We start from the raw sequence: 12,911 nt of genomic DNA, 5'->3' as shown, positions 1-12,911 counted from the left end.
TTATCTTCAGTTTTTAAAATAACATTTACTTTTAGTAAAAAATGACAAATACTTTGACTTTTAAAAAATAGTTTATTAATGTTTATATTTTAACCTATATTTCAACGGAAACCACTATGACATTTTTTTCATACTCAATCCATGTCTTAAAGAAATATACTCATACATTTTTTTTTAAAGGACAAAACAAACAAAATAGCAACAAAGACACTAAAGAAAAAACATTTAAGGCTTTACAAAATTCTGTTGTTTTCATTGCTTTAATATTCTTCAATTTATATGATGTTTCAATACACTGTCTTATTTATATTTTCAGTTGTTTTATGTGGGGTATCGTTTTAGTTCATTTGCATTTGTGAATTTAATTTTTTATAAAAAACAAAATAAAGAGGTTCAGAATCTTTTTTTATTATAAAAAAATGTCTTTTGTTCGAAATAAATACTTGAACCTGTATATATGTTTATGCTTGAACCAGTCAACGTCTTACAGAAATGTTTTAAATCTATCCAAAATCATTTTACACATAGACATCAATAAAATAAGTGAGTTTCACTATCATAATTACAAAACATACATTTCCATCAACATCATCTCTGAATCAGATGTATGATTTTAACGAGACTTCTCTGATTTTGTTGGTGACACAACATTTCTTGTAGAAATTCCAGACAGATTTCAATTTAATATTCTTAAATTTAGAGTTCCAAAATAGCTTGTCAGGAGGAGTCATGGACCACTGGCAAGTCTCCTGAGATGACTATTGGTATTTTTTGTTGTTGTTGTTGTTGTTGTTGTTGTTGAAAAACTGATATGCTATTCAGACCTTGTTAATACTTGATTTTCTGAGGGTAATTTTCATTGCTAATAAGCTTCCAGCTTTGCTAGAAGACCTTGCATTGGGTAAAAGGTATATTTACCTCTGAAAGATAATGGAGTCGAAAAATACGGTAGCATAAGATATATATACTTAAGTTAAGTGACCTTTTCTCAGAGTTATTACTGTTATGTGGGGGAAATTACCGTGGCATTTCTGTGGGGACCCTGCTTTACATCCAAACTATTGCTCTGTCCCTCTGTCCATGCTCGTCATGCCGTATTTGGCCCTCCTGTAGTACTAATATCCGGCCCACAGGGGCGCTCGACTGAGTGGATGAGACCGGAAGTGGCGCATGTAGCTTTGTGAAAGACGGACGGCTGATGGAGACATTTTAAAATAAACATACAGCTAACCGCTAAAGGCTAACAGGGCTCGCGAAGGTGCGAGCGCACTGCGCCAAAACACGTTCAAATACTTCCAAGTTGTAAAGTAGTAAAGTATATCTAGCAGTGCATCGTTTATGCATCGTAAATCAAAGACGCTACAAATTACCGAAGATGTTGAAAAGTCTGACACTGGGAAAAGAGGAATATAACTAACACCGCGGTAAGTTGTGCAGAGCGCAGCCGATTTTAAATGCTAGTTGGCTACCGCCTCGACTGAGATAACGTTAGCCCGTAGCTGCTGACATTATCCTGTCTGTTACGCCTCTGGATGGGTAGATACTGCTTCCATTTATAGGATCTTGTGAGGCAGCTGTCCTGCAACCGGAACATTTTCCTATGACTTGTGGTCTTGTTCTCGCCAAGTTTGCGGAGTGTAAGGTTATGACCGAGGTTAGCTTCACTACGCAGCTAAAAGTAGTGTCTGGATCCGAGCCTGTGCTAGCTTCAGCTAGCTACAGACCAAACTAACTAAAGCCATTAACTCAAACCGCCAGTAAATGTTTCACTGGACGCAGTCTTGGTGTAATGTGGCTGAGGAGGTTTAATAGACATTGAAGAAATCATTTTCAGACAGAAGTCTGAGACGTAACGTTAAGGTAACACCAAAACCCAAGTAAAAGTAGCGTTCATCGCACTCATAAGCTAACTAACGTAAATTTCTTACCAGTTATATCGGTAGTGGGAATTTATGGCCAAATTGCTGCTAAAAATTACATTAGATTATTTGTTGTTTTTGGTATGTGAACAGTCAGTGGTTATGCAACATGTTAATCCAGTACAAAATGTACAGAATAAGTTTAAAGCTGCATTTTTATCATTGAAGGAGGAAAAGTACCTTGAACATGCTACTGTTGTAAACCAGTAAAATTGAACAGGAGAGCTAACATATGTTTAATGAGAAATATTTCATTTTGATGCCACTATAATAATATTACTGAATTTCCACAGTGTGTAAAATTGCCTTTAGTTATTGCCTATGCTGTCAGATACCCAGCCCTTTTGCACTGATGCACAGACTAAGCCTGTGAAATGGAATTAGTGATGTGTTTTTCTTCCAGCAGGTGAGCTCCTGTCCAGGCACATTGGTCCATGTTTGTTGGACCTTTGGGCTCTGGGCTCAACTAGCATGAAGATGGCTGACTCAGAGAAGGCAGAGGAATTAGTGTATGCTGAGTACCCCCCGGAGTGCCTTGATGAAGCACAATCAGCTACAGGCTCTGCTCAGGGAGAGCAGGATGAGCATCTGAAAACAGAGACCACCACCAGTACCAGCTCACCACCGAGGGAGAAGGAGGCAGACAGTCCCTTGAATACAGAGGGCGAGCAGAGTCTCCTCTCCATGCCATGCCTGATGAAGGAGCTCCGCCGAGACTCCCCAGAGTCCCAGCATGCCTCTACAGGGAGTGACAAGCCTGTATCTCGTCATATCTATGAGAGTGACTCCTCAAACCCCTGCATGCTTTCCCCATCATCCAGTGGCCACCTTGCTGACTCAGACACACTCTCCTCAGGGGAAGAAGGTGCTGCTCCTCCCACAGGAAAGGAGGAAGATGGCAACATGGAAGCTTCAAATGATCCTGGGCAGGCAGCAGGAAGGCAATCATCTGCCAACGCTACAGGGGGCAGAAAATCTCGGCGGTCACGATCGGAGAGTGAGATGCCGCCCAATGCAATGGCTGCAAAGAAAAACCGCTGTCAGCCCACCTTGGTAGCAGCTGGAGGGCAGGAGAAACAAACCAATGGCAAGCTGGCAAAAGTGAAAGGTCACCGGAGCCAGAAACACAAGGAGCGGATGCGTTTGCTGAGGCAAAAACGGGAGGCGGCAGCACGGAAGAAATATAACCTGCTGCAGGACAGCAGTACGAGTGACAGCGAGCTCACATGTGACTCCAGCACCAGCTCCTCTGAGGACGACGACGATGACACTTCAGGAGGTAGCAAGACAATCAAGACAGATATTTCAGGTAACATCCAATGTTCACAACACATGCCTATAGCACAATACTACTACCACTGTGTAGCAGTACAGGGTGATAGTAGCAGCCACTTAGATAACCCATGTAAAACACTGTCTCACATAGCAACAGAAAAACATAGGCCTGCAGTGTATGACTACCAAAGATGACTAGCCATCAGACTCAACCATAGAGCACTTGACAAGTAGAGGCTGTCTGCAAAACTTAAAACTTTCAGGCAACCCAACCAAATTGTACACTTGCCACACATAGTAAGAACATGTAGGGCTGTACAAAGACTTTGGAATATCAGATCAGTACAAGCACTGCTTTGTTTGTGTTTGTTTGATCATCACGTTCTCTTTTTTCTTTGGTTATTTTCTCACTCATCATCTGTCTTCATTCACCCTGTTTTTAGATACTTAGATTGTGTGTTTAGGAGGGCCTGTGTCCAGTCACTTGTAGTAATACAGTACATGTTTAGTTGGAGCTTTGTCTCATCGTTTGCATGCTGTGGAAGTCTAGTGGACATTCTTCAACTCATGTAACGATACAAACGGAGTTGTGTTAATCTAACCTATATTACAAGCTCTGCAATTCAACAAGTGAGCCATTTATATCCTCAGCCTTTGCTGTAAATAGACAATGAATGGTGTATGATCACACTGTGTTAGTCTGAGTTGCAGGACTCTGCAGTTTCTGCTCAGTGTTGGTGTGCTGGTAGGAATATAGACTCAAAGTCATATTTTATGTGCCATTTTATTAGAATGCTCAAGAGTCAAGTTAAAAGATTTATATCTATAGCACCCAAAGACTACTAGACATTTAGTAGCCTATATCCTGCTTTCCTGCTGCTTTTGAATATTCCTTAGGTCTATCGTACTTGTCACTCTACACAGGAAGCTTTTTAGAATTGCCGACAGGTGGTTCTCTTCTCTATAATGGGTGCTGTGGCACCTTGACAAGTCACTTAACTCTTGTGTCCAGAAAACACTAAGGCATACAGCTCTGACTGAGGATGTCTGTATGCTGAAAGCTTAACTCAGGCACAGAAGTGTCTAATACAAGTAAACACTGACATTATTGGCCCTGTGCTTGTTCCTTTAGTTAATCTAATGTTTCCTGATGGCTGTAGAAATCTCTCGGGTGAGTTGAGTAAGTAGTTACTAACTTGGTGATATTCAAAGGCTTGCTGCTGCTGTTGAAGTCACTTTGTTAACTTTAGGCTGATCTTTTCACTGTGATTGCATTTCCTAGAACAAAACTTTTTGTGTTTGCTCTGGTAGGCAGTTTTTCTTTTCTGTGAACTTCAGAATTTAGCTGGTGGGGTGTCAAATGATCGTTTAGGTCACTTACTGTGTTTCCACACTGGAACTAGTTTATCTATTCTTAGATTTTTGTCAGGAGCACCATAGAGGTGTTTTACAAGGAGCCTATTTTGGCATATACCATGACGCATATTTATTTCAAAGAAAATATTGTTAGACATGTACGTTGCCCTTCATGATAGGTTTGTAATGACTTTCCCTCCAATGGGTGTTTCTAACCTCAAAGTCTCTCCAGTTAACACATTTTCCAAACGGTCACTGAATGAGTCGCCTGAGACATCTAGCAGTTATTTTCCTTTAGGGATCCGTACTACATGAAATGTTTTCAACCATTTTTACATCCCGCACACAGATTTGAGTGCTTCAACTGCATGATGTAGTCCATCAGCATGAAAGAGTTGATCTGCACGTAACCAAAAACAAACTGTCATTTTTCTCTTTAATACAAAAGTCCACCTCCGAAGCATGAAAGTGCTACTGTATTTTCTTATGGCTTGGCCTCAATGTCTTTAAAGCTGGCTTCAGACGTGCATCGGAGAGATCCAGAGTGGGCGCCCAGATTCATGGGCTGCTGGACACCAGTTCGTGGGACAGGAACGGCATCGGCAGCGTTCTGGAGGAGGCCATGACGCGATTTGCCGTGATGCAGCGCCAGACTGAGGAGCGCTTCCGCATCTGGATGGAAAAGCTCGCACACCTCGACTCGGACAACGACTCGTCCAAACGCTCAAGTGATGCCGTAGAGGGGCAGCATCCCTCCCAGGGGGCACGCCCGTCCCCACCCAGCTCCTTTTTGCCATCATCAGAGTCTGCAGAGACTATGGCCGCCTACATGTTGGCACGGGAGAACAACAGTCTCACCTCCACCCCTATGAACAACAACAACATCCTACCTGAAGTGGTCACTCAGAATGGAAATCTAGGCGTTCCAGACCCTGGTCTCTTGAATGTTTAGATTTCACTTCTACTGGCCGTGATCTTACCAAGTGTAGAACTAGTTGATGCAGAAAGCATGGCAGTGGGTATTAACAGGTAAATGATGCGAGGTCACTAAACGGATACATCATCAACAGCAGCTGGGCCTGAGCTGGTGATTTGAACTTGACTGTGTGCAAACCTGAGGCCCGGTGCATCTGCTGGCACTGAATCACTGTGAGATTTGACATTCAGAATAATTCAACTCACCTGTTTGATTTCTGCAGCGTCTGTTGACACGGACACGGGGCATATCTCAATAGACTGTTGAGTCAGGGCTCTTATTGTATTGCTTATCGTATGGCTTGTTTGTTTTAGTGTACCAGCTGTACACACACACACACACACACACACACACACACACACACACACAGAAGCCGATTATGTCATTCATACAGACTCTGCATTACAGCACCTGGGCAGCCATCATGACAATGCTAAGTGGGGTGCTGCTGCTTAATAGCATGTGCCTTGTCATTCTGAATTCACGCTGGGAATGATAACTAGAGCATCACAGTACTATTCCTTTAGGTTCAACACACTATCCTTTCTCCCGAACTATGTTTGCACTTTGCTTGTAAGTGGTTCAGGACTCTTAAAATCTTGTGACAACCTTTATTTTGGTGGTATAGCTTTACTAACATCAACACATTTACATAACAATATAGATTTGCCTATAAATATAAACACAATATACTAACACACACGGATTCCTTGCTTTTTAAAAACCCTATGACGTAATTAGATTAGATGTGTTTACATTTTGTAATGTTTGCCTTTCTGTTACATTTGCTGCTATCGCTGCCTTTGTGCAGTAACAAGAAACTAGTGAGGGGGGAATAACTCCCAATGTTTATTTTTAGTAGCCTATGTATAGATTATGGACATTAGATAAGGCATAAGGCTCCTATGTTGCGGCTATCAGCTGCAATGTCAAGAGCCTCAAATGCTCACTCGTTTAATATTTGCCTAGTTAACTTTTTATTTGCACTGGTCCTCCAGCTTGGCCTGTGTCTCCACAAAGGGGCCACATGTCCCGCAGCTCGACTTTAAACTAAAAAACCCAGGCATCAAACTAACAAGTATACAGCAGTAATACAGCTGCAGTATGGTGCATGGCAATGTTTACTGATTTCTTAAAAATGGACTGATCCGAGTGATCAAGTGGCCTTCTCTGGTTCAGATCCTGTGGTCTTTGAGGTGGAAACACTCCTCCTCAACACTTCTCAAACTACTTTTACTGATGTAGAGGACCATGGTGTCAGAGTTTTTAACACTGCTACCACTGTCTATCCATCACAGACACTGATGAAGGAATCTTTGGCCTAATCATATTTATAGTTAGGATGTTTGAAAAAAAAAGTGTTACATTTTCTGTATGTGTATATGTAGCCCTCTGACTGTCGGTTTTACAGAACGTAATGCTGGAGGCATCGTTTCCCCACCTGTTTGCATGTGTTTATATTAGTATATAGAATGTGCAAGGCCAAATTAGTTTCATTAGCAGCATGTGTGCAAGGTATAGCTTTGCTTATGCTGATAAATGGTGACTGACAGATCATTTTATCTATTTAGTTGTTTTCTCTTGGCCTAAAGATTTTGTTTCAAATTGTGTGAATATTGGTGTTTTCAGTTCACGGTGCATTCTTACTTACATTTGGGTTTAAATGGATCCAACAACTGCTGTTCTGCTTTTGTTCATGAATTACCTTTAAATCAACTGTTTTGTCGACATGGTAAAGGGAGCCTTATGCATACAGTCACAAACTGTGTGCATTATAACCAACACTAAGGACAGTCCATTGTTTACCAAAGAGACTCTCCTGGTTTACATCAGTCCTTTTCTATCTTTAATAACATGGCCTTTACATTGGCAAGTCCTCGGGGTTGTCTGGTAACCCTGGTACCTGCCTGTTTCAGCCCAATCAGCTATTCATAGGCAGTGTTCTCTCATAGTACATGCTGTCCAGACGAACCCCCTCACACACACACCCACAGACACGTCTGGATGATAGCTGTGTGTGTGCGTCTCTCCCAGGGACTCCTTTTACAGGGTAGAACAAACATACATGTTTCCGCTCTTCCACTGAGTTATTCTTGTTTGGCTTTTATTATCCCACTGCATTTCAGTCACGGAATAAGATAATTTTGAAGTGTTTTGTAATGACTGTATTCTAGTGTAGTTTTTATGTGAATGGCTGTTATTTTAAAAGCAATAAATGGAAAGAGGGAAAAACATGCTGCTGCTAAAAGCTTATTTATTTACTCTTATAAAGGCCTCACTGGTGTGGCTTTGAAAAGTGATGATAACTTTATTCACAGTGGGACGTTTCTGTAAGTGTTGATGTTTCACAGCAGAACTAGTGCTATCAAATTGAATGAGCCTAAATATTTCATTTTATTTTTGGTTTTGGGGAAAATCGGATGTTTCCTTGTGTATATTTTCGATGCTGCAGTCAGCCAGACTGTGGATGCAGTGTCCTGTCTCTTTTCCAAGCAGTCCTACAGTTCCAAAGCATGATTTGAATAATGAAGTGTTCTCTTTGTTTTCTGCAGACGGGCTTCCAGTAGTGGGTCACTATGATATTTCAGACACTGATTCTAACCAGGAGAGTATGAGTGTGGAGACAGTCCGGCCCACGGTGATAAAGCATGAGCTAAAAACACACAGAGGCCAGGATATGGCAGCTCACTCTGGGTGTATAAGAGCTCTGTGCTCTATCTCAGGTCAGTTACAAACCCGCTGAATCCAAACTGATAATTTCCACTCCTCTCAGTGAAGACAGGACATTTAGAGGCATGGGTGCAGCGTGCTATGTGGGGGAAACGGTCTTTTTAATCTCAGCAAGGTGCTTTTGAAATACTACTGCCTTCATCCCACACACTACTGGCTTGCATTGGGTGCTGTAAAAACTCTCTGCCTTGCTTCAAAACAAAAAAGATGACCTTTCGTGACTGACTAGCAGGCATTGTCAAAACATGAATCTAAAGTCCACAATTTATGTTTTGTCCAATGTGTCACTCCATGCTATCCAGTCAGCTTTTTTAAACACAAGTGTCAGATTCATCATTGTTTTGTTCTTGTCTGTGTCAAAGCAGCTGCAGCCTTTATGTGTCAGCAAGGCCTGAAGCTCTCTACTGCTCTGGTCCTCCTCACAATGTGTGACTCTGTTCCTCTGATTTGTTTCAGGCAACGCGGAGGCAGAGCTGTCGCACAAGGAAAGTTCTCAACACAACAAGGGCCAGATTAACATTGCTTCCTCTGACAGCGAGGTAGAAATAGTCGGAGTGCAAGAGAAAGCACGGTAAAGACTTTGAGAAACTGTATCTTTTGAATTTTATTATTACTTCTGGTTTTACAGCTGAATTAAAATATTAAAAATGATTTGTTTCTAAATCCAGATGCGCCCACCCATGTGGAGGGGTGATAAAGAGTCTGTCCACCTGGAAGGAGAACTCAGTGGAGCAGTTAAACAGCACAAATCAACCACAGCTCTGGACTACTGTTTCCCCTCAGCCCAACTGGGTGTCCCCACCCGAAGTGGTGGACCTCACACTGGACGAGGACACCGGACAAAAATACCTACTTTAAACAACCCGTACACTGAAGACTCCTTATCTCTGCCCCCTCACTCCTCCTCATCCCTCTTGCCTTGCCTCCATGTTACGGCTGAAATCCTTCCTATAGTTGCGGCCTCGCCTGTAACCGCTCCTGGACTCTTCCTGCTCCAGAGCACTGTTTTTGTTTTTTAACTTACTGTCAAACAATCATGTATCAAAGCCATTCTACTGACGTGATTCCCTCATCTTGGCTTGTCAGTTCTGAATTTAGTTGTAATAAAATGGCACAGCACTTCAAGTGCAGGTGGAAATGTATGCGAGAGTGATTTATCTGTTAATGATAGCAATATCCTACCTTCATTTAATACCTCAGTTTCCCCTTGACAACGGATATAGGTTGTCATTTTGTGTTGTGTGCTTGCAAGCTGTATAGTGAAAACATCAAGTTGCTGCTTGAGAGCAGGTCAGTATCACGACAGGCTGTTGACCTGCTTCACTACAGACTCTGAACGGCATATTTTCAGATCCGGCATTTTTACATGTAGTCACCTGCAGTCGAGGCATGAACGGCAGCTGGTACACTTTAAGATGTACAGTAGACCACAGAGTTCGTTTAGTAGTGGTCTAGGGTCAATTTTGTTTTCAAGAGTCTCACCACTGGTTTCACATTTAGTTCAGTTTGCATCGATGGCTTTGCTTCTCTACACTCTGTCCGGCATGGGTACAGCCTGTGCTCTGGTGCTGCCGAGGAGGGTTTTGGTTTATTTTACAACAGTTTGACATTTTGGGATTACACTTATTTGCATTCTTCCTGAGAGTTAAAGCCTTTGCACACCAAGTCTGCTTTTTTCATATGTTTTTTTAATTCCGTCATACAGAGAAAATGTAATGCGGAGAGACCTTGCACATTGAGTTCAACATGATTTATTGTTTTATTCGTTGCCAAAATTGGCAACATAAGAATGTCCTCACTGTCTCCACGCCATCACTCAGTCTGTCTGTGTGCGATCAACATCCCCCTCCTCCTCCTCGTCATCATTGTCCACCTGTATATTACTGTTTGACCTGTTGAAAGTAGGCTATCTGAGTTGTGAAATGATACTGTGCACCCCATTCCTCTCTCGTTTTCTTCACTGCGTCTTCGTTAAACTCTCTAAAGGTTTTTCACCGATGCGAAAACATGCATAAATGACAGACGAAAATTTCAGTCTGTGTACAAACATGAGTGACACAATGTGAGGTCGTATTTATTTTTAAAACTGCGACAATTTTGCATGAAAAATATGGACTTGGTGTGCAGCAGCCTTTAGAAGGGAAGAGTGATATCACCTTTATATCTCTCCTTAAATATAAAGCTACAGCCAGAAGCAGGTTAGCTTAGCTTAGCTTAGTTTAGCACAAAGACTGGGAACAGGGGGAAACCGCTAGCGTGGCTCTCTTCAAAGATAGCAAACCCCTGCTACCAGCATCTCTAAAGCTCACTAATTAACACTTTATATCTCGTTTGTTTATTCCACACAGAAACTGAACTGTAAAAATTACATTTCACTGTTTTTGGGGTGTTACATGACAGACGTGTCTTACTATTTTTAGAAATAGTAAGACAGAGCGAGGCTAGCTGTTACCCTGTCTCCAGTCTTTGTGCTAAGCTAAGATAACCTGCTGCTTTGGGTAGACATGAGTGGTACCAACCTTCTCATCTAGCGTTAATTCTCTATCAAAAAGCGAATAAGCATATTTCCCAAAATGTCTTTTTATTTAATCACAGCTTTGTTTCTGTCACTACCATATTACAATATTTTTTTCCTTAAATGTAAACATACAGAAAACCACAGGTTAAACTCTGACTCTGGTTGAAAAATACAAACACACTACAAAATACGACTCATTTCCACCACAGCACTACTGTATGTGATGGCGTGTTGGCAATACAAAATATGTATGGTTTTATTAAGACACATTTTATGTTTGAAGCCACAGAGTCTGCTGTGTTGCTACAGAGTGAGTGTCCCAAGTGACGTAGTTATCAGTGAATGTATGACCCTGCAGTGCTGACTGGCTGCACTTATTGTTTGCATGCTTTTTCCTGAGTGGATGCAAACACCTTTAAACCTCTGGGGACCCCTTTATAACAACTGAAGAAATGTATCTTCCATTGAATACTGCAAAGCAAGATGGCCTGAATGCCTTGAAATGTGCACTATTTTCTTTTAGAATTGTATAAAGCTTATTCTTTTACCTTACAAAGCAGTGGATTTTGCTATCTCGACAATAAATATTTTAATAATAGATGTGAATTTAGCACACACACATAAAGTATACGTGGTGTTGAGTTTGTACCCACATGTTTGGGGCGTTTGTAGAAGAAACTTTTACTGTATGAACTGTTTTTAACCCTGATCCTCAGGGCCTGCTTGCTCTCTTTCCCTGTGGTCTTATTTCTGTCTCCATGCAGTACTGCAGCCAAGCTGGTAAATTTTTTATCAATGATCCCACTTCACACACTGTTTTAACACGTACGATTTATTTTATTTAATATTGAATAACATCTACTTTTCTAAGTGATGCTTGAGAATTGTAGAATCAAATTATTTGACTTCTGCTGGTCACAGAAGGGAAGGGAAAATCCTAAATATAAGGAACTAAACCAAAGTCTAAATGGGATTAATGTTTGAAGTTTTGTTTTATGGATTTTAAATTTGCTTCCAGTCTTTCTTTTTAATTTGCTCTGTAAGTCTAAATCTTTTAATTTGGAAGTCAATGCATTTGTTGTGAAATGAGGTGACTTGAATTCTGTCTCAAACTCAAGATACAGTTTAGTATAATGTGATATTTTTGTCTTTCCTTCGGCCAGTTCTTTCCACTATATGCAGCTACCACTGTAACGACAATTCTTTTTACCAGACCACTTCTGCTTGCAAAACCCATTTTGCTATTGTTCTTTAGAGTTATTATGACATGTTAGTGAGACTCATGTCATTAGTGATAGAGGTTTGGTAGAAAATAAGGGCAGAGATGCTCGATTATGGTTGCACATAGCATGTTTGGTCACATCTTTAACCTCAAGTCAGATATTATCCTCATTACCAGTAATTTAGCTTTGCTCTTCTGTTTATTATTGTTTTCATTTTACTGTCAGTATTTTAAATTAACAAAAAAGGTGTTTATTTTGTTGCTTCTGCAAGTCCTTGACTTCCTTGAAATTATGTCTGTAGAACAAAAAGAAACTATTTTAAAACTAAATAAATAGAGCGTTATTTAATGACCCTGTTGTACAGCAGTTTATTTCCTCGCCTTTAGAGAACGCTGAGTCATTTTACAAGCAGTCTGTGTTGTCTTTGTTCATGTGCTGTGACTGTTGGCATGTCAAATGTCTAATGTCAAGCTAAGGAAAGGAAAACTAAATTGGAAGATTTTCTTGTTTTATTTTAGTCTGATGAATTTGTGTTGCCAAATTAGCACGTCAAATGTTGTATGATTGGGACTGAAGACAATGACATTTGTCATATTTTTCATCCTCTCAGACAACTTTAATTCAACTTATGCAAACAATGTCCTTTAAAATCTGCCTCAAATTATAAATATAACAATGGCAGCACAAAGTCTTGTCAATCAAAAAGTGTTTCACACATCTAAATTCCTGTGTGTGCGAGTGAGAATAACTGCCATCATAGGTATAATACTTAACGACACGTCTCATTGTTGTCTTTTATCCTGGGGCCAAACAGTCTAGACAACTGCCTCGCCGTGAACAATACAACTTCACCGTCACCCACAAAAGTGGCATGCGGGGTCAGGGGTCACACCATGACACCTGCCGCTAGGGGG

General features: G+C 40.9%; 1 protein-coding gene across 4 annotated transcripts; it reads left to right on the top strand.

Moving 5' to 3' along the window:
* Window positions 1–1,163: 1,163 nt before the first annotated feature.
* Window positions 1,164–12,348, top strand: lg18h18orf25 (linkage group 18 C18orf25 homolog). 4 transcript variants are annotated; one of them, XM_049603874.1, is made up of 5 exons: window positions 1,166–1,424; window positions 2,326–3,228; window positions 8,079–8,249; window positions 8,713–8,827; window positions 8,925–12,348. In XM_049603874.1, the coding sequence occupies exons 2-5, from the start codon at window positions 2,391–2,393 to the stop codon at window positions 9,112–9,114; spliced, it is 1,314 nt and encodes a 437-aa protein (XP_049459831.1). In that variant the 5' UTR covers window positions 1,166–1,424; window positions 2,326–2,390; the 3' UTR covers window positions 9,115–12,348. The 4 variants fall into 4 exon arrangements, with proteins under 4 accessions (XP_049459832.1, XP_049459831.1, XP_049459830.1 ...); XM_049603873.1 differs by having other exon boundaries at window positions 2,323–3,228; XM_049603876.1 differs by lacking the exon at window positions 8,079–8,249 and having other exon boundaries at window positions 1,168–1,424; window positions 2,323–3,228.
* The last annotated feature ends 563 nt before the right edge of the window (window positions 12,349–12,911 follow it).

The sequence above is a fragment of the Epinephelus fuscoguttatus genome, linkage group LG18 (genome assembly GCF_011397635.1).
Source record: "Epinephelus fuscoguttatus linkage group LG18, E.fuscoguttatus.final_Chr_v1".
Lineage (NCBI taxonomy): Eukaryota > Metazoa > Chordata > Actinopteri > Perciformes > Serranidae > Epinephelus > Epinephelus fuscoguttatus.
This window is presented reverse-complemented; position numbering and strand designations above follow the sequence as displayed.

Coding starts and splice junctions, on each gene's coding strand:
- lg18h18orf25 (XM_049603874.1), top strand. CDS start 2,391: ATGAAGATGGCTGACTCAGAGAAGGCAGAGGAATTAGTGTATGCTGAG. Junction 3,229..8,078: donor AATCAAGACAGATATTTCAG/GTAACATCCAAT, acceptor TGTTTTCTGCAG/ACGGGCTTCCAGTAGTGGGT. Junction 8,250..8,712: donor AGCTCTGTGCTCTATCTCAG/GTCAGTTACAAA, acceptor GATTTGTTTCAG/GCAACGCGGAGGCAGAGCTG.